Consider the following 19,526-nt stretch of genomic DNA (forward strand, 5'->3'; position numbering starts at 1 on the left):
ACACAAACAAAGGAAAACAAGGCAAACAAACAAACACTGGCATACGCTTCAGTAAATCAAAACAGCTTGCAGATTATATACGCGGTACACAAGAAGATGTGAATACAACTGTACAGCTATGTGACAGGTGGATGTCAGCCTCAAAGTTCGATGGTACGGCCCAGTGGGCCTGTCGGCGACTCACCGCTCGCAGACTTCAAGTTGAACGGGTTGGGAGGGCCGACGACTGATGGCGGTCTTCTTTCCGTTGATGACGACGGGGCCGCGGCAGAGCACTAACCTCGCGCCCTTGGGCACGACATCACGTTCGGCACAAGACAGTTAGTGCACCCCTTTCACGCCGGCTGAAACGGGCGAGGAAGTTCGGCGGCGTCCGGATGTGTAACCTTGGCCACAGCGAGGGGTACTTCTCATCCTCGCGCTCACGCAGAAGCACACAACGGCACAACTCACAGGCGTCGCCTTGGCTCATGGTTACGCGCGCACACAGCCACAGCCACAAACACACATACACCGCCACGTGCGCGGACGCTGGTCGGCGACAACGATCCCCTCATCAGAAGCGTCCAGAGGCGCCGCGGCGAGGGTCAAAGGGTGCACTTTCCGCCCCCCCCCATCGCCCCCCATCGCCCCAAACGCCCCGCCAACCTCCCCTCCATGCGGTCCGCACAAAACTCGCACCGCGACACACGGCTCCTTAACGAGCCAAGCACCCACAGTCGGGCCGGAAATGAGAAAAGGCGCGCTGTACAAACGACACCTAATCCTATCTATTCCTTCTAGAAGATAAGAGCAAGCACGAGCAGGCTGAAGTTTGCCTATGTACAAGTCTGGTTAAAGAAACTGAACGCCAACGCAGACGCATGTTACCTATGTACATCTCGGTACGTTAGAACGAAAACAGACGAACAAGCAGGAAACGAAAGTGGCTGGAAACTGACTCAAGCAAACAAATAAATAAACTGATAAACACACAAGGCTGGAACTGAGCATGCTGCAAAAACAAAAAAAAAATAACACACCGTGCTTCACCTGGGTAGGGCCTGAGGAGAAAGCTCGCCAGCTAGCTGAGGCTGCGTGCCTTCGGTTGCGGAGAAGTCCGCCGTCCGGCATCAATCACACTGGTGACCGTCGCCTCAGATTGTACCGGTGCTCCGTACGCTTATGTTCCGCAGCACCAGTTGTGCCTTTGCGCTTGCCTTTGATACCAATGGGTACCGGCGCAAGCTCGTCAGACCGTGACGCGTAGGCCTTCAGGTCTGCGATGTGGGCACGGCTGGTTTTCCCCGTAAGGGGATCCTCCAGCAGGTACGCGAGTGGCGACCAGACTCTGACCACTCGGTACGGACCAAGCCACTTAGGAGCGAGCGAGGCTGAGAACCCCTTGCTCGCATCGCTAAGATTGTGGTTGCGCTTCAGGACAAGATCACCCACCTGAAAAGTCAGGCGGCGGTGCTTGCGGTCATATTGAGCCTTCTGTTGGGCTCTGGCTGCCGCCAACCTCTGCCTTGCTCTGTTGAGAGCCCGACCAAGCTGGTCCCGAAGCGTCGACGCATAAGCAGAGCAGTCTGCCCGCGTCTACTCATCCCCGAGTTGGCTCTGCACGACGTTTGACATCGGATTCGCCAGCTCCCTCCCGAAATTGAGGAAGGCGGGAGAGAAACCAGTTGAGCGATTCTCAGCTGTTCGAATGGCGAACGCGAACTCACTCAAATGGTCTGCCCAATCCTTTTGACACTCGGCAAAGGCCGCCAGCATTGGCTTGAGCGTTCGGTTGATTCGCTCGGTCAAGTTGGACTGGGGATGGTAGGGTGAAGTGGTGTAGTGTTCGATTCCGAGGGAACGGCACGTGTTACCGAACACCCGAGCGGTGAAATAGGACGCATTGTCCGTGATCAGTCTTTCCGGAAAGCCGAACCGACAGAACACTTCCCGGAGTTTATCCAGCACCGCTCGTGCTGACACTTTCCGAAGGGGGTACAACTCAACCCATTTGGAAAAGTGGTCAGCGACTACCATCAGGTAAATGAACCCCTGCTTGCTCCTGGGGAAAAGCCCCATGAAATCGCAGGTGGCCATCTGCCACGGACGCACACTATCAAATGGTTTCATCATATCAGGCGGCTTGCCGCCCCGTGACTTTACCGCTTGACAGACATGGCAGGAACGGCAATAGCGGAAAATGTCACGCTTCATGCCGGGCCACGTCACCGATTGACTCAGTTTTGCAAAAACTTTGGAGCCACTCAGATGACCGGCCAGTGGTTCGTCATGAGAGAATCGCAACAGGGCGCCTCTCAGACTTTTGGGGATAACCACCTTGAACGGGTCGATGGACTCGTCATCGGTGGCTATGTACTTCAGCACGAGCCCGTCATTGTCCAGCAAATATGAATCCCCGGGGTTCGCCGCGACACACGCTGGCTTCTGCCCCCCTGCGCCCGCTACAATACCAGTAGCGTCACGGCGCTCCGTCTCCCTGAGACCGTCGCTCACCTCACGACAAAAGGGGTCATTTTGCTGGGCTTTCAGTAGCTCTTTACAGCTGAAAACGATTCCAGTCATCCCAGAGGGGAGCCTGGTCTCGTCCCCCCTCACGTTTGCAGCCAAAATTTCCGTTCGCGTCGGCACCTCCGAGGCGCTCACGAAGAGCTTTGCCTCTCGTCCGCTTTGCGAAGCGCTGCTTGCCTGGTTAGCGGAATGGGTTAACCCGTTTCCGGGCTCCCCCTCCTTGCCGCCCGGCGGCTCGTCCGCTGTTTCGCCCCCTCCGCCTACAGGCGTCAAGGCGCCGCTGGCGAGTGGGGCACGGGATAGCGCGTCAGCTACCACGTTTGTGCTCCCCTTTCGATACTGCACCGAAAAGTCGTAATGCTGTATCAGGAGAGCCCAGCGCGCCAGCCGACCCGCAGGCTCGCGGAGCCGCATCAGCCAACTGAGCGCACTGTGGTCTGTCTGCACCACGAATTGCGTTCCATCAAGGTAGACGTCAAATTTGCGCAGTGCAAACACGATGGCGAGGCACTCCTTCTCGGTCACGGAATAATTCCTTTCCGAGGGCAGCAAGAAGCGGCTGGCAAAGGCCAGCGGTTGCAACGCGCCATCGAATTCCTGTAGGAGAGCTGCTCCTAAACCCAGATCGCTCGCGTCAGTCTGGACTACGAACTGTCTGGTCAGGTCGGGTAGCCTGAGCTGCGCTGTCTCGGCAATGGCACTAGACAGGAGGCGAAAGGATCGCTCTTGCTCGGGTCCCCATCGCCACGCTGCAGTCTTTCCCAAGAGCTTGGTCAAGGGTGCCTGCACGCGGGCACAGGACGGGATGAACGACCGATAAAAATGGGCCATTCCCAGAAAATGGCGGAGGCCGCGTACGTCCTTGGGCGCCGGAAATTCGAGTATGGCTCGAAGTTTTTCCGCATCAGGCTCAATGGAGCCCTCGCCCAGCGTGAACCCTAGTAACTGAACCCGGGTCCGCGCTATTTGGGCTTTCGCAGGATTCAAAGTCATCCCAGCAGCCCGTACCCTCTCTAGCACGTCGGCAATGTGGCCTAAGTGCTCATCGAAGGTTCGTGAATAAATCACGATATCGTCCAGGTAGCACATGGCGTGGGACCATTTCCCTTCCCCCAGGACGCGGTCCATGAGCCTCTGAAAAGTCGCAGGACCATTGCAGAGACCAAAGGGCATACGAGTGAACTCAAACAGCCCTCTGTGACACGTGAACGCGGTCTTAGACCGGTCAGTGTCAGCCATCTGGACCTGTAGGTAACCTTTGGAGGCATCTAGCGTGGAAAAGTACCGCGCGCTGCCCAGGTTTCCTACGATTGAGCTGATCGTCGGGAGCGGATAGGCATCCTTGCGAGTCAGCGTATTCAGACGGCGATAATCCACACACAAACGGTGGCTGCCATCTTTCTTAGGCACCAACACCGCCGGAGACGCCCAGGCGCTGGACGAGCGGCGGATAATGTCCGCCGACAGCATCTCATCCAGCAAACCATCAATCACCTGCCTTTTCGCAAGGCTGACGGGTCTAGGGTTGCACTTCAAAGGAAGCGCGTCTCCAGTGTGGATCTTGTGGCTCACTAAAGTTGTACAGCCAGGTTGATCCGTGAAAAGCTCATCGTACTGACGCAATAGCGCTGTCAAACGAGCCTTCTGTGTGCCATCCAATGTTACCGCACAGGCGGCCAGCGGATGTAGTGCCTGGTCGTGCCGCGCCGCTCGGTCCCAAAGGGGAGGCTGAACGACGGAACGCTCGACACAAGGGCGTGGCCCCGTCCGCTGAGCGTGGCGCTCTCCGAACGCCTTCACTGCGCAGGCAGATACTGACGCCGGTGGGCTAATGAACGGCTTAAGCTGGGAAAATGGTCTGTCGCAATAGCCGCCATTCGCAATGTCCACCACGATCCCGGTTTTCAGGAGAAAGTCCCGTCCGAGAATCATGGGCACACTGAGCCCTGGGAGATGGATGAAACGCGTGCGTCTCGTCCGCTTTCCCCACCTGACAGTCAGCCTCGCGGCGCCAGCCGAATGGGCTACGCCTTTCGCAAGGTTGAATGCCGTACGGCAGTCCCGCAAGCGCACAGAGTGCTTTTAAAAGTGGGACAACACCTCTTCACCGAACAAGGAAGCGCTGGCTCCCGTACCCAGTAACGCCGAAAATTCGCGGCCAGCAATGGTGACCGGAATAAACGGCGCGTGCGCATTAGCAAGGCAGCTTGCTCTGTACGCAGAGGGAATTAGCAGAGATTGGGCCGGTGGTCCCTTTACGACCGACCCGCGCCGCCGTTTCCCTGCCTCGCAAGAGGCCTGGCTACGGTGCATTCTCTTGCTAAGTGGCCCCTCTCTTGGCAGCGGAAACAGTGCACCCCGCCGCGAGCTTGGTCGCGGGACAATGGCGCCTCTCCCTGCCTGGGTCCGCCCGCTTCACGACCAACGGGTCGGCCGAGTCGGGTTTCCCCCTCCGCTGTGCGTTGGAGCGCTTGGCGCCCCTCAGCACGCGCTTCAGAAAACGGTGCAGCGCACGCTGCCCGTCTCCCGTACGAGTAGGGATCGAGAGCTCTGTCGCTCAACTCCCATGCCTCGTTTTGCCCACTAACAGCTGCAAAGGCAGGTTGTGCGGGTGGTCGCCGGTTGGGTAAGGGCAAGGCCCCTCTCCATGCACAGCGTGGCTCAAGGGCCTCGCTTGCCGGCGGTGGCGGACGATAGGCGCGCGCGGCGAGAATGTCGCCTTGAATGCGCTTTGCTTCGGCGGCCAGCTCCTCCAAATCTCGGAATCGGCCGCCGCGCAGGTAAGCCGAAAAGGTAGGATGTGCCTGCCTGATCGTCCTTTCGACACGCTCCTCGTTCGAGGCTCTGGGCTCGGCGATTGAGAAAAGGTCTTCCATCGCACGAACATACTCTTGCAGCGACTCATCCGGAGCCTGAGTACGGAGCTCCAGCTCTCGCCGCATCCTACGCTCGTAGTCAGCGGGCAGGAATTCGCGCAGGAACGCTGCACGGAACTCCTCGAGAGTCGCTGCCCGGTGGCCGGAAAGCCGATGCCACCGAGCTGCCGTGTCAGTCAGCGCTGCAGGGATGATGTGTGCAAGCACCTCCTGCTCAGTGAGACCCATAGTTCTCTGATAATGGGTGAGGGACTCAAGGAAATTCCGGGCACTGAGTAGGTCATCATACCCGCGGTATGCTGGCATGGGCAACTTGACCGACAGCGGGGTGAGACAACTTCGGCGTGGCCAAAAGCGTCCCAACAGCCCCTGACAGCGACTGGATCATCTGGGCAGCACTGGCTAGCAGCGCCTGCGCCCCGGCCTCAGTGGAGGTTTGGGCGGGCTGCACGAACGAGGGAGGCAAGGCTCCTAGTTCGATGAGCGGCGTGGTTTCCACAGGGAACCGGGCCAGCGCCTCGCCGTTCCCAGAGCAGAATTGACTGCTCGCGGGGCACGGCTGCTGCTGTTCGAAACTGCGGGTTGCGGCAGCGTGACACGAACTGCTTTCGCACTGGGCGGAAAGCGTGCACAGCTGAGGCATGTGACCAGCGGATGCACCGCAGGGTGCTTCCGATACAGCTCCAATGGGAGCCGCGTGGTCGACATTTTGGGTTGTGTCGCCGTAAACCCCAACGGGGGCCGCGGCCAACCACGGTGTCTGGTTATTCGAAGGAACAGCAGCCAGCGGATCAAACGACGCTACAACTCCGTAGGGAGCCGACATGTAGCTGCCGAGTGCCCCGCTGGGAGTAGACATGGTGCGCAAGCGTGATCGGCAAGGCGACCTGCTCGGCTAATGTGTCATCAAAGGCGTAAGCGCCAATGACTTAGCACGTTGGGCGCCAGTTGTGGGTTTCTACGTGGACACAGGCCACCAACCACCGCGGGTTCGAGCTTCGCGCGAGCCAACGGCCCCGATCAGCCGTCACCACACACACACTGGGACACCGATACAGTGCACTCAACCTCCGCTGGGAGGAGAGCGATTCGCCGCAAAGAAATAGGCCTCCGAGTTCACAAAGGAGACGTTTATTCACGTCGTCCTCCAGCTGATACACACTCAATAGCCACACTGTCCCGGGGGCGCGCGAGGAGCAAGGCTCCGCTGCGCGCACAAAGCGACTCGAGCAATGCGCGCCGCTAGCACGCCGCTGCAGGAGAATGTACCCGCGGCAGTGCTGTGATCTCTCTCTCCTGTCGACCGTCGGGCCGGTTGCGAGAGAGAGTGGGCAAACAACGCAAGGTACGCCTGTCGGAGGTCGCTGGACCCCGCTGGACAGGCCCGAGCCGCTGCAGGTCAGAGGACACGTGCGGGCGAGCTCGAGTATGCACTGGTCCGAACGGCAAAGGCCGGCACGGACAAAACAGTAGCGTACGCACCTTACGCTGTCTCGGAGGGATCCCTCTCTCTGGGCCCCGCTCGGACGGTCGCGCGGTGCGTGGCCACCCAAGCGGCTCCCGAATTCCCGCCAAAAGGCACCAATGGCAAAGGCCGTTGGAGAACCGGGGCGGAGCTGTGGCCAAATGACAGTGATTAATCACCTAGCCGCCTCTCCACCGCCTGAGGCGGGAGCAAGGGAAAGAGGAGAAACAACGCGGGAAGTCGGCACAGCCGCGCAACGGCAACGGCGGAAAGCCAGGATTCCCACAAGTGTTTCTTGAAGAAGGAAAATGTGTGAAAAATAAGAAGTTGTCTGTAATTCTGCATACATGGCTTGCTCGAATTCTTCGCCTCAGTCTATCGAAAAGCTGGAACAGCTGATGAGGTGCGCTCGAATTTCGCATTAGGAAGTAACGTAGTCGACGGACATTTTTTTGCTGTACTCTGCTGCAGTTCTTCGATTGTATATGCGCTCAAGCAAGCGTGAGCACAGTGCCCTTTACAGAAGCATTAGAGGGAAACCTTTAAAAGAAATTATATCTAATTTGAACTGCGTACTTGACGATCCTGAAACAGCACACAGTTAATTGTTTGAAAATATTCATTTTCATTTGCAAATAGACATTTTCAAAACGGCAGAAAAGGTAAAGCAAAGAGTGTTCGAACAGATTGTGTTACACCACAATCCTGAAATAAAAAATAAACTGTGGAAGTCGTTTCTTCAAGCACGCTTGTAAAGTTTAAAACTTATGCAAAACACTAACAAAGGAATTGCCAGGTTGGAATCTTGCAATGAAGTCTTGAAAAAGAGTTGTGTTGTGTTGGGTTTTATGGCACATAGGCAGCTAAGGCCATCATGCGCCAAGCACACCTTGAAAAAGACGCGGGAAAAATTGAACACGCTAATAATCTAGAAAAGTCATGACTACTCTTGGGATGAAATAGTCATTAATGGTTAAAGCGTGGTAGCAAAGCGAGGGGACGAAGCATTTAATGCCTTTTTTTCCAAGCCGAAACTCGCAATGTAATTCACCTGTTCCCAACCCAAATAACTTTTTTAAAGATACACGGCCCATATTAAGTTTCATCAACTTTTATGGCGCTTTTATGGCTCATCTAATAAAACAGACGTACAGATAAATCCAGTGAACTTTATGATGATCTAGTCGAGGGTTTGACGGCATACCGTCTGGTCAGGAATCATGGTGATGAGGATTGCTGGTCACTGGCCAAAGTCAGTAAAGATGGAAAGACGTTTCGGGAGCGCTGCGGCTCCCTTGTTCACTATGAAGCAATCGGCGCACGGATCCGTCCTTTTGTAGAACTCAGTAGCGTTTTTAATCATTTAGCATAGATAGGATGTAGAGTCCCGTCATTCCTGTTTAGTGTGTTAGACGATGTCTGTATGATGAGCGACTCAAGATTCTGCCGTGCTGATGTGTTCTTTTCTGTTGTCAATATCTTTACTTGATCCCAGTTAATTTCCCAGTTTGTGATGAATATTGTAGCCTCTGTGCGTAATGGTATACTATAAAACGCTCGCCTACCGGGCAGTGTTTTTAGTAAATAAAATCGCTGGCTTTTCAAAAGAGGTCACAAGAAACGTGCATTTGTTTACAATTACCAATATTTTTAAAATGAGTTCAAAAGCTAATTCATAAGCAAATAACTTCTTTCTCCCAAGCTTTTATTCTAATCTTTGATGCGCAATTCCGTTTTACAAACAAGTCTGCAGAGCTCGCATTACGCAATCTAAAGCAACAGCTTAGAAAATACGAAAATAGGACACTTGGTAGTGATGGTGGTGTATACGTGCAGGCGTGATTATCCTTAAAGTGGCCTGTTGGCAATTCCTCCGCCTGAGTCAACGATTTACGTTGTTGCGTCTGTATAACAGTTCCATGAAGCCAGTGTCCGCTGAAAACTTAGACTGATTGTCGCACTAATTGACGCTCAGTTTGCGAACCGTCATTGTTCCTGCTGGGCATATTTATCAAGTTTACATACGTCTCTGCCTGGGATGATCAAAGCCGGCCTCTTATTGTGCCAGAAAAATGTAGTTTTCGGGTACCCGTTCATTCATTACTTAGCTTGTGTGTTGCATTCTTCTCTTAGACAGATAACTGCCGGCACACTGCAGGACAGTTTATTGCGGCCTCTTCTTTCCTACTTACCTGATTGTGGATTCACTTACCGATGCTCTGTTCGTACAAAATTATGTCCCAAGCTGAAGATGTGACACTGCTATATCCTTCTATGGGAAAAAAAAACCTATCAAGCGGATGCTGCCCTGAATGCACTTACGTGCCGGCCTCTATATAAACCAATTCAAAATGAATCAAAAACAATTTTCTGTATATCACAACAGTCTAAATTTGGTAGGATGGGTATCTTAAGCTGTCCCGTCAAGTTTTGCCCATGCCCTTGCTCAGTTAGGGGGAAATAAATAAGCGACATGAAAAAATGAGAAACTGACGTAGAAACTGCCTTGACCGGGTTTAACACCTCCTAATTTATTCACCCATTCCCTAACCGCAGTGAATAATCATTTTACTCAGCTCGGCAATTAACACGCCTGATTTCGTTACAGATGATGCAGTGGACTGCGAACAGCCTTCATAGGTGAATATCAGAAATAGCCAAGGACTCCATGTTGTTTCGTCCGTAGAGGCTGACAGGGCGTAGTACCAGCTGCAGACTCAAGCGACACAAACAGCTTGCCCGCCCCAAGGCGGCCGTCGGCGGAGCGTGTGGTGCGGCTCTATTTTGGGCCGGCTCTCTTAGGGCGCTGCCAGTAGCCGAACAGGCAGCGGGAGGGAAGCGTACGCTGCTGCCTTGGAGCGCCGACCCGGAGACCAGCTGCGCTTGGCTGCTGAGCCGGTCACCAGCTTAGTGCTCGTTCATGTGTTCGTTGGCCGTAGTTTGTTTATTTTATCAAAAGTCAGTTTTTTTTTCTCCACTTTTCATCTTCAAGGTTGGTTTTGTCTGTTTTCGCTTATGTGGAGAGCGGGCCGATAAGCTTTCGCGTACGGCTTGATGCAATGCGTAGGTATAGAATGATTCACCAGCGTTTAGACCACGCCTGGGCCTCTGCGCATGAGTTGTTCCGCTGCACTTTTCTTGCGCACCTTTATTTATGCTGAGGTGAAACTGGGGCTTGTTTCCTAACTCTTAACCTCATCCTTTTCCTTTCCATGGCTCACTCCGCTGTCTTCAGCTTTCGTTCAACGCCTCTTCATGTTTGCGCCATGTACTCTCAAGATGCAACTGTTCTGCACTTTCATTTAAGTAGATAATGGTGAGTTCATGTTCACAAACTGCGAGTGGCTGCCAAAAGCGTTGCAGCGTTTTCGCATTCTTCAGATAATCTATTTCTCATTGTCTGCATGTGCGGTTACTGCCTGTCCTGGACACCATTCACTGAAGGGTATATGCTTGGGCTTGTTGGTTCATATTTGAAAGGTAAAAACGTAGCGCAAAGAGATGATGCCATACGTATGATGCCATACGAAGCATAAGAGGGTTCTCACACAGCTTCCACCCTTTCCGTTCGATGACGTTCTACGTCACACCTGCGGTAAATCAGGACGTTCTACGTCCGCCGCTTATGAACGTGGGTGGCGCTGATGAACACTCTCAAGGTTAGGTTACTTGTAAACATAAATACCCCCGTAAGCAGAAGGTTTGACAGCCGTCGCCGTAGCTCAGAGGTAGAGCACGGGACGCGTAATTCGGAGGTCGTGGGTTCGGATCCCACCAGCGGCGTGTGGTTGTTTTTTCTTCTGCTTTTCTAATCAATTAGCTTTAAGCGATGACATATTCAGTAATATTCTAAATTGATCAACACCACAAAATAAATAAATGAATTTAAAAAAAAATCCCCTCTGCCCCTTGGTTTCTGTGGCTGTTGGCTTCTGTAATAAGGACACAGAAAGACAGACAACACACGGCGCTACACCGTGTGTTGCCTGTCTTTCTGTGTTCTTGTCTCTTTGCGCTACGTTTTTACTATTCATTAAAACTTCCTGTTGGGCAAGTTGGTAGTTCATCTTGAAGTAGAAATGTTATAGCGCAAACAAAGACACGGACAAGAGAGACGAAACACACACACAAGCGCTGTCAACTGAATTTATTCGTCGAAAGCCACACCTTTTATAGGCCGAAGGATCGTGAGAGAAAAAATGACAAAAACAAAAACAAGGGTTGTGTCAGAGCCATCAAATCGCGAGCGCATGCGCGGGTATGCAAGGGCATCACACTTCGTCTCTCTTGTCCGTGTCTTTGTTTGCGCTATAACATTTCTACTTCAAGATTTACTATTCACTGCTAGTTAAATCAGCTTTTTTGTTGTTTCTGCTTTGTTCTTCAATTTGAGGTGAAGATTCAGAGCAATATAGTCACTCCATTACACGCCTAGTTGCACGATGCAATTTTCGTAGTAAATTCAACGTTGCATAGCGTTGCTAATCTGATAATGCAATAGCAATATTGACCTCATAACATGGAAAATACCGGTGTGTGATGAAGCCTGTGAAGTTAGTCACCCGGGAAATGGCGAGAAATAGACGAGAATTTGAATGAGGGTGGCCTTGGCCAAAGTGAAGAAGTAAACATTGCCACGACTGGGTTCGAGCCCCCCGCGGTGGCGAACCCGCGGCTCGTCCTCGTTCACTTTGTGTTGCGCATTTCCTCGTGTTCCCTTAATCAATCCATAATCGAATACGACAACGCCATCCTACGCGTACGTCGAGGAACCGGTGGAATCCTATCGTTCCTGTCTCAGTGATGAAGGATTCGCTCGGAAAGACGCGAGTGGTGAACAATAACATATACTGTCGTTTGAGCGGTGAAGCCCACAATGGAGATGAAGGATTATATGACGGCGAGGTCGGGGTGCTCGCATGTAAGTGCGCACTTCAAATCTCTCTGTTGATTAACTACTGTCTCCGCCTCGGTTATATGCTCGGCGTCAACAGAAACTTCCAAACAGTCCAGCGTCTTTTTTTTAACCAGCCATTTGCAGACTGTGCAGCGTAGAGGGTCAAAGTACCGCAAAATTTTCTTTCAGTTGCATACCGATTTTTCTTGTCCTTCATGGTAACGTTACCGGAATTAGTTTTATGGTTTGGAGGCGAAATTCTACAGGCCATGTACTGTGCGATGTCAGTGCCCGTTAAAGAACCCCAGGTGGTCAAACTTTCTGGAGGCCTTCACTACGGCGCCCCTGATAGCCCGAGTCACTTTGGGAAGTTAAACCTTATTAAACCCAAGTGCAAAGGGGATTTTTTTGTCTTATATACCATCATACGTATCATCACGTGTTGATCAACGGCATAAAGGTGCCATCCATACTTGTGAAACAAATGTGCTTTTTATTTTTTTCTTACCGAAGACTAGCACTTAGTGGAACCACCTTCATTCCATATCGCCTGCATTGCGACGCTTCATCCTTTAAGCTACTTATCCCCAAGTATGTCATCCAACAAGCCTCTGTTTCATGATTTTTTCCCTTTTGCCTGAACATTTCACTATGTATTTTTTCTTTCCTTCACCCACCCCCTCTATAACGCCCTATGGCCCTGAGGGTACTGCAATAAATAAATAAATAAATAAATAAATTGTAAGGATAAAGACGAAGATGCGTCGGATGATTTGAAAAGACGAAGACGAGGTGACAGTGTTCTCGAGAGTTTTTGCCAGCGCAACGCTTGTGTGTCTTTTGCCGACCTGATCCGAGACTGCTGCCGTTGCCGTTCCCGTCGCCCCAGTACCTCGTAACAAACCCCCCGTTACATTTGGTGGAGGTGCGGGGTAAAAACATCGGCCCTGGAGCTCCGTAGTCGTGCTCTCCCGACGCGCAAGATGCCTGAGGACGTCCAACACCAGGCCGTGCAAGTGGGCCAGCCTGTCATCTGTGCCGGCTCCCTTCGTCAACGGGACCCGACCATTTTCAGCGGGACTGACGAGAACGATGTTGAAGATTGGCTCACATCGTACGAGCGGGTGAGCGTATACAACAAATGGGACGATGTGACGAAGCTAAACAACGTCATCTTTTATCTCGCCGGTGTGGCTAACCTCTGGTATCGCAACCATGAGGCAGATATTCAATCCTGGTCCACCTTTAAGACTAAATTTGCAGACGTATTTGGTCGACCGGCTGTCAGGCAACTCCGAGCCGAACAGCGACTGCGTGAACGATCTCAGCAGGCTAGTGAAAGCTTCACTAGCTACATTGAAGATGTCGTCGACTTGTGCAAGCGGGTAAACGCTCGTATGTCGGAAGCCGACAAGATCCAACACATCTTGAAAGGCATCGATGACGACGCTTTTCAGATGCTTCTAGCGCGCGACTTGCGTACCGTTGCTGAAGTCGTCACGCTGTGTCAAAGCTTTGAGCAGTTGCGCAAGCAGAGGATTCTGACACGCCAGCGGCCACAGCAGGTTGAGTCGCTCGCTGGGCTCACACCTGCTCCTGACCCCTCGCTGCTACAGCAGATTAAAGACTTCGTGCGGGAAGAAGTGGCACGTCAACTTTCCTTTCTGCCGAGCGCTCACGACCGACCATCATATCTGACTCCAGCGCTCCGACATACAATTCAAGAGCAAGTTGCTGAGGCTCTTCCACCGGCTCATCCGTCACCACCTGTCACGGTTCCGCTGACATACGCTGACGTTGTCGCCAGACCACAACCTGTGGCGGCTCCGCTCACATATGCCGAAGCCGTCGCGAGACCGCCTCCTGTCTCGGCTCCAGTGACGTATGCCGATGTCGTCGCAAGACCGCAGCCGCCAATCTATAGTGCGCCTCCGGCGCATTTGCGAGGGCCAGTGGCTTACCGTCGACCTACTCCAAGGGTCAGCGATTCCTGGCGCACAACGGACAATCGGCCGATTTGCTTCTTTTGTGGTCTCCCAGGTCATGTAGCTCGGCATTGCCGCCGTCGTCTCCCGGACGCGGAAATTCCTCCCCAAGCTCCTGGGTACTGGCCCCCACCGAGTCAGTACTCTGTGCCAGCTGCGCCGCCGCAAAGTCGTACTTTCTCGCCGGACCGTTCTACCCTCTCCAGCCGCCGGCCCTCTTCTCCACGACGCCGGTCTATCTCGCCTATGCGACGTCGCCCCACCGCTAACCAGGAGGAAAACTAGGCGCCGCAGTTCCTGAGGCGAGAACTGCGTCCACAACGAACTTCGAAAGGCCTCATCCGTCAGCCGCTAACCTCATTGAAATTTCCGTCGACGGCGTTTCTGTCATGGCGCTTGTCGACACTGGTGCTGCCGTTTCCGTCATGGACGCAAAGCTGTGTAGTTCTTTAAGAAAAGTAAGGACGCCGATTGCTGGACTCTCACTGCGCACTGCCAGCGCTCAGAACATCCAGCCGTCAGCAGCGTGTACCGCTCGCGTTGTAATCCAGGGGACCATCTATGCCGTCGAATTCGTCGTACTGCCCTGCTGTTCTCATGCTGTTATCCTGGGCTGGGATTTCCTATCGCGCCATGCTGCTATCATCGATTGTGCTCGAGCCGAAGTCGAGTTCTCTCACCTGCCCGAAGCTGTCTTGGACACTGCCCCTCCTGGTGCCTGTGTTAAGGCCCTCGTTGCCGAAGACATTGACCTGCCTCCCTGCTCTTCAGTCCTCGTACCCCTCTCTTGCGGCCCTCTTCGCGACGACACTGTCCTCTTCACTCCGTCCCCTATCTTTCTGCACCGCAAATGTCTGCCTCTGCCATACGCCGTACTGACTATATCCGCTGGCCTCTCCGTACTGTTCGTGTCTAACCCATTCTCGTTCCCCAACGCCTTGCGCGTAGGTGAATGTCTCGGCACGGTACAACCATTCGCGTCTCTGCTCATCCGCGAAGAGATAGACGACGCGCCGCACCTCTCCATAGCCGCACTCAGCCCACCTACTGCTGCGCCCGATCCCTCCTCAACCGAAGCATTCCTTCGCTCCATCGACGACAACCTTCCAGCGCCGCAAAGGGCACAGCTTCTCACTTTACTTAATCAGTTTCGCTCGTCATTTGACTCACATCAAAGTTCCTTGGGCCAAACTTCCACTGTCACCCATGCCATCGACACAGGTGACCACGCACCGCTGCGACAACGTCCCTATCGTGTGTCTGTCGCCGAGCGCCAAGTTATTGAAGACCAAGTCGACAAGATGCTCCAGAGCGGCGTCATTCAGCCCTCAAGCAGCCCATGGGCGTCGCCTGTGGTGCTCGTCAAAAAGGATGGCTCCATACGCTTCTGTGTAGATTACCGCCGCCTTAATAAGATTACGCGCAAAGATGTCTATCCCCTGCCGCGCATAGACGACGCTCTGGACTCTTTGCAAGGGGCCGAACTCTTTTCCTCCCTCGATTTGCGTTCCGGGTACTGGCAAGTTCCTATGAAAGAAGCCGATCGCCCCAAAACCGCCTTTGTGACACCGGATGGCTTGTATGAATTTACGGTGATGCCCTTCGGGCTTTGTAACGCCCCCGCAACTTTTGAGAGGATGATGGACACCATTTTGCGCGGACATAAGTGGAAGACATGCCTTTGCTACCTCGACGACATTGTGGTCTTTTCCCCGGACTTTGACACCCACCTCTCCCGTTTGAAGCACGTCTTGACCTGCCTCTCTGACGCCGGCCTGCAGCTGAACTTAAAAAAATGCCGTTTTGCCGCCCGTCAATTAACCATCTTAGGTCATGTTGTTTCTAAGCAGGGCGTCAGTCCCGACCCAGCGAAACTTCGTGCTGTGGTTGACTTTCCCAAACCTACCTCCATCAAAGACCTGCGCAGCTTCCTGGGTTTGTGCTCGTATTTCCGCCGGTTTATTCGCAACTTTGCGTCCATTGCTGCGCCTTTGACTCAACTGCTGTCTGGAAGTGCGGATTTATCACTGTGGTCTCCAGCGTGCGACGACGCATACAACACGTTGCGCCGTCTCCTCACGGCGCCGCCCATTCTGCGCCATTTCGACTCGGCCGCTCCTACCGAAGTTCACACGGACGCCAGCGGTGTTGGCCTCGGCGCTGTCCTCGCCCAACGAAAACCTGGCTTTGACGAATACGTCGTTGCTTATGCTAGCCGCACACTCACACCAGCAGAACGCAACTACTCCGTAACTGAAAAAGAGTGTTTGGCAATTGTATGGGCCCTCGCGAAGTTTCGACCATACATCTATGGGCGCCCTTTTGACGTTGTGACCGACCACCATGCGCTCTGTTGGCTTTGCAACCTGAAAGACCCCTCCGGCCGCCTCGCTAGGTGGGCCCTTCGCTTGCAAGAATATGATATCCGCGTCGTGTATCGCACCGGCCGCAAGCACCAAGATGCTGATGCACTGTCACGCTGCCCCCTTCCAGCCGAGATCGCCAGCCTTTCCACCTCCGACGCTTCTCTGCCCATGCTTAGCCTCAGCGACATGCCTTCAGCGCAACGCATGGATCCATGGATCGCTTCCCTTCTTGACTTTCTCGCCAACCCGACGGCTGCTTCACCGTCACGTGCGCTCCGCCGCCAAGCTGCCCATTTTGCGATTCGTGACACCCTACTTTATCGCCGTAACTACAACTCCGAAGGTCGCAAGTGGCTGCTCGTTATTCCACGTCACTTACGCTCGGAGATATGCGCATACTTCCATGCTGCCCCCCACAGCGGTCACGCGGGCGTTTTCAAGACCTACACCCGCATACGGCTGCGCTACTACTGGCGCGGAATGTACACCTTTATCATGAAGTACGTCCGCTCATGCATTCCCTGCCAACGTCGCAAGACACCTCCCCATCGTTCTGCTGCTGAGCTGCAGCCGTTACCATGCCCTCCACGCCCATTCGACCGCGTTGGCATTGATTTATACGGTCCGCTTCCATACACTGCAGCCGGCAACCGTTGGGCTATAGTAGCGGTGGATCACCTTACACGATATGCCGAAACTGCTGCCCTTCCGGCTGCCACAGCGACGGACGTCGCCTCCTTCATTTTGCACCGATTCATCCTTCGCCACGGTGCACCTCGTGAACTGCTCAGTGACCGAGGCCGCGTGTTCTTATCTGAGGTGGTGAAGGCGCTTCTCCAAGAGTGCAACACGATTCACCGAACTACCACCGCCTATCATCCGCAGACCAATGGCCTCACTGAACGATTTAACCGCACACTCGGAGACATGCTCTCCAAGTACGTCGCTTCTGACCACACGAATTGGGATCTCGTCCTTCCGTACGTTATTTATGCGTATAATACCGCTACGCAGTCTACCACCGGATTCTCTCCTTTCTTCCTACTTTACGGCCGCCAACCCTCTGCTACTATCGACACAATTCTCCCTTACCGCCCTGATGAATCCGAATATCGGCCTGTTTCCGAAGCCGCGCAACACGCTGAAGACTGCCGCCAAATTGCCCGGTCACTCACGACTGACACCCAGCATCGCCAGCGCTCCCGCCTCGACCACGACCAAACCTCACCGAACTACACTTCTGGCGCACTTGTGTGGCTCTGGATCCCTTCAGGAACTCCCGGTCTCTCCTCAAAATTTCTTGCGAAGTACCATGGTCCCTACCGTGTGCTGGAGCGCACCTCTCCGGTTAATTATATCGTGGAACCCCTCACGCCGTCTCCTGATCTCCGCCGCCGAGGACGGGAGACCGTTCATGTCCAGCGCCTCAAGCCCTACTACGACCCCGCCGTCTTGCCGTCATCCTAAGTCGCCAGGATGGCTCCTCTTGTCCCCGGGGCGATTGTAAGGATAAAGACGAAGATGCGTCGGATGATTTGAAAAGACGAAGACGAGGTGACAGTGTTCTCGAGAGTTTTTGCCAGCGCAACGCTTGTGTGTCTTTTGCCGACCTGATCCGAGACTGCTGCCGTTGCCGTTCCCGTCGCCCCAGTACCTCGTAACAAACCCCCCGTTACAAAATAAATAAATAAAGCACCATAAAACCGCCTTTTCATTCCGTGCAATTTCTGACGCGTTCTTAGCACATTAATACTTGTTTTTTTTTTCATTACTGTAAGTTCAGAACACATTCCAAACAAACTTTACTAAGGCCATACACCCCACAACGTGTTCACTGGGTGCCCCTCAAACATGCCTGACCCAACCGTCCTTCGTGGCCTACGCGCAATAAAGAAAAAATAAAACCCTTCGCGGCGTATCCGTTGCGTGTCCACCTGACGCAGTGGGCTGGGGTTCGAAACCCAAATGCCCGCTATTTTCTTTTTTCTACTTTCTAGTTACAAGAGTTGTGGGATTTTTTTCCGACGGGCGACGCCGGGATTTCTGCACAACGAGCCCCTTACGCTGTCGCTTAATACCAGCGACTGTCCAATAGACCTCTTCGGGCCTGCATCGGAGCCCGTGTTTCTGGTCCGATGGGCAAAAGATAACACGCACCGAGGAGGCTACAATCCGGAGAAGAATGGCTGCGACGTGTAGCTATCGGCGTCTCTAAGAAGAAATGATGGTGAGGGAGGGATCGTCCCAAGCAAAACCGGTTTAGAAGAGAAAGTGGAAGGCTTTGCATGTGGGCCTGGCATGGGTAAGCCCATGTGGGCCTGCACGGGTTAGCCCGTGTGGGCCTGGTACGGATTAGCCTGTGAGGGCCTGGCACGGATTAGCCTGTGTGGGCCTGGCACGAATTAGCCCATGCTGGCCTGGCATGGATTAGCCCGTGTGGGTCTGGCACGGATTAGTCCGTGTGGGCCTGGCACGGCTTAGTCCGTGCGGGCCTGGCACGGGTTAACCCAAGTGCTGCACTGCCACTTTAGCGGTGCCAGTGCACCGCTGCACTGCCACCTTAGCCCCCCCCCCCCCCTGTAGGCACCCTCGGAGAAGCCCATTACTGCACATCTGGGCCCCACAAGGACCCCAGGAAGAAGCCCCTGTTGCTTTTATTGCCAAAGCAATACTACGCCAGGTCTAACCGCTTGTCGCGTGATCCGCGGACACCCCTGCTCCTCAAGGAGCCGCCGCCGCGCCTAACAGATGGTGTGACGTCAGCCTCCCCGTTGCTATGGCGACGCCTGACGTCAGCTTGCTGTCTCCACCGCAGCCAGGAGGAGTCGGTCGTGCCGCGGTCGTAGAGGAGTCTCGCCATGGAAGTCACCGACGAAGAGTCTATATCTGAATCTAGTCGCTCTACTGCTGTTGCAGTGCATTGCTTTCGCAACCAATCAGGTTTAACCAGAGCTAAACCACACCAATTTTTTATATATCGAGACCATAGGGGTCCCCAGCTGGTCCTATGCAGCAAATGCACTGGGCTGCCCTTGTGGGTCCCGCGCGATGCCTAGTTGCCAATCCCGCACATATCCAACGTCAGGCCTACGTGGGCACCCGTGCTGGGCCCACAAGGGCCAGTAATTCAGAGCCCCGTTTGTTCTACTGGGGAAGTGCGGGCGTTCTGCCGAAGGCGAGTCAGTGTTGACATATACAGAGCAAGCTGGCATATAATCTTGAAATGTTGTGAATCTTGTGTGAATCTATGAATCTTGAAAAGTTTTTTCTGCCATGACACGTAAGATGGAGTGTCCTTTTTTTCGGAAGCAGCGGGCACTTTCCAAGAGTCTGTCTCAGATTTTCTGGAAAAAAGCCTAAAGGAACTAGTTGTTGATGAACCCTTTTTGATAAAAAAGTCAGAATGTATGATTTCTTTTCTTCAAA

General features: G+C 53.6%; 2 protein-coding genes across 5 annotated transcripts in view; one reads left to right on the forward strand and one right to left on the reverse strand.

The window, feature by feature from the left end:
- Window positions 1–19,526, reverse strand: part of LOC149325751 (uncharacterized) — a 113,506-nt gene that overhangs the window by 73,723 nt on the left and 20,257 nt on the right. The window lies entirely within an intron of this gene.
- On the forward strand, window positions 12,733–14,661 carry LOC149325753 (uncharacterized). Its single transcript, XM_089563363.1, has one exon. The coding sequence runs from the start codon at window positions 12,733–12,735 to the stop codon at window positions 14,017–14,019; it is 1,287 nt and encodes a 428-aa protein (XP_089419489.1). The 3' UTR covers window positions 14,020–14,661.

The sequence above is a fragment of the Amblyomma mixtum genome, chromosome 10 (assembly GCF_055824585.1).
Source record: "Amblyomma mixtum isolate Tamu chromosome 10, ASM5582458v1, whole genome shotgun sequence".
Taxonomy (NCBI): domain Eukaryota; kingdom Metazoa; phylum Arthropoda; class Arachnida; order Ixodida; family Ixodidae; genus Amblyomma; species Amblyomma mixtum.

What these genes read in the sequence shown, in the direction of transcription:
- LOC149325753 (XM_089563363.1), top strand. Translation starts at nt 12,733, where the DNA reads ATGCCTGAGGACGTCCAACACCAGGCCGTGCAAGTGGGCCAGCCTGTC.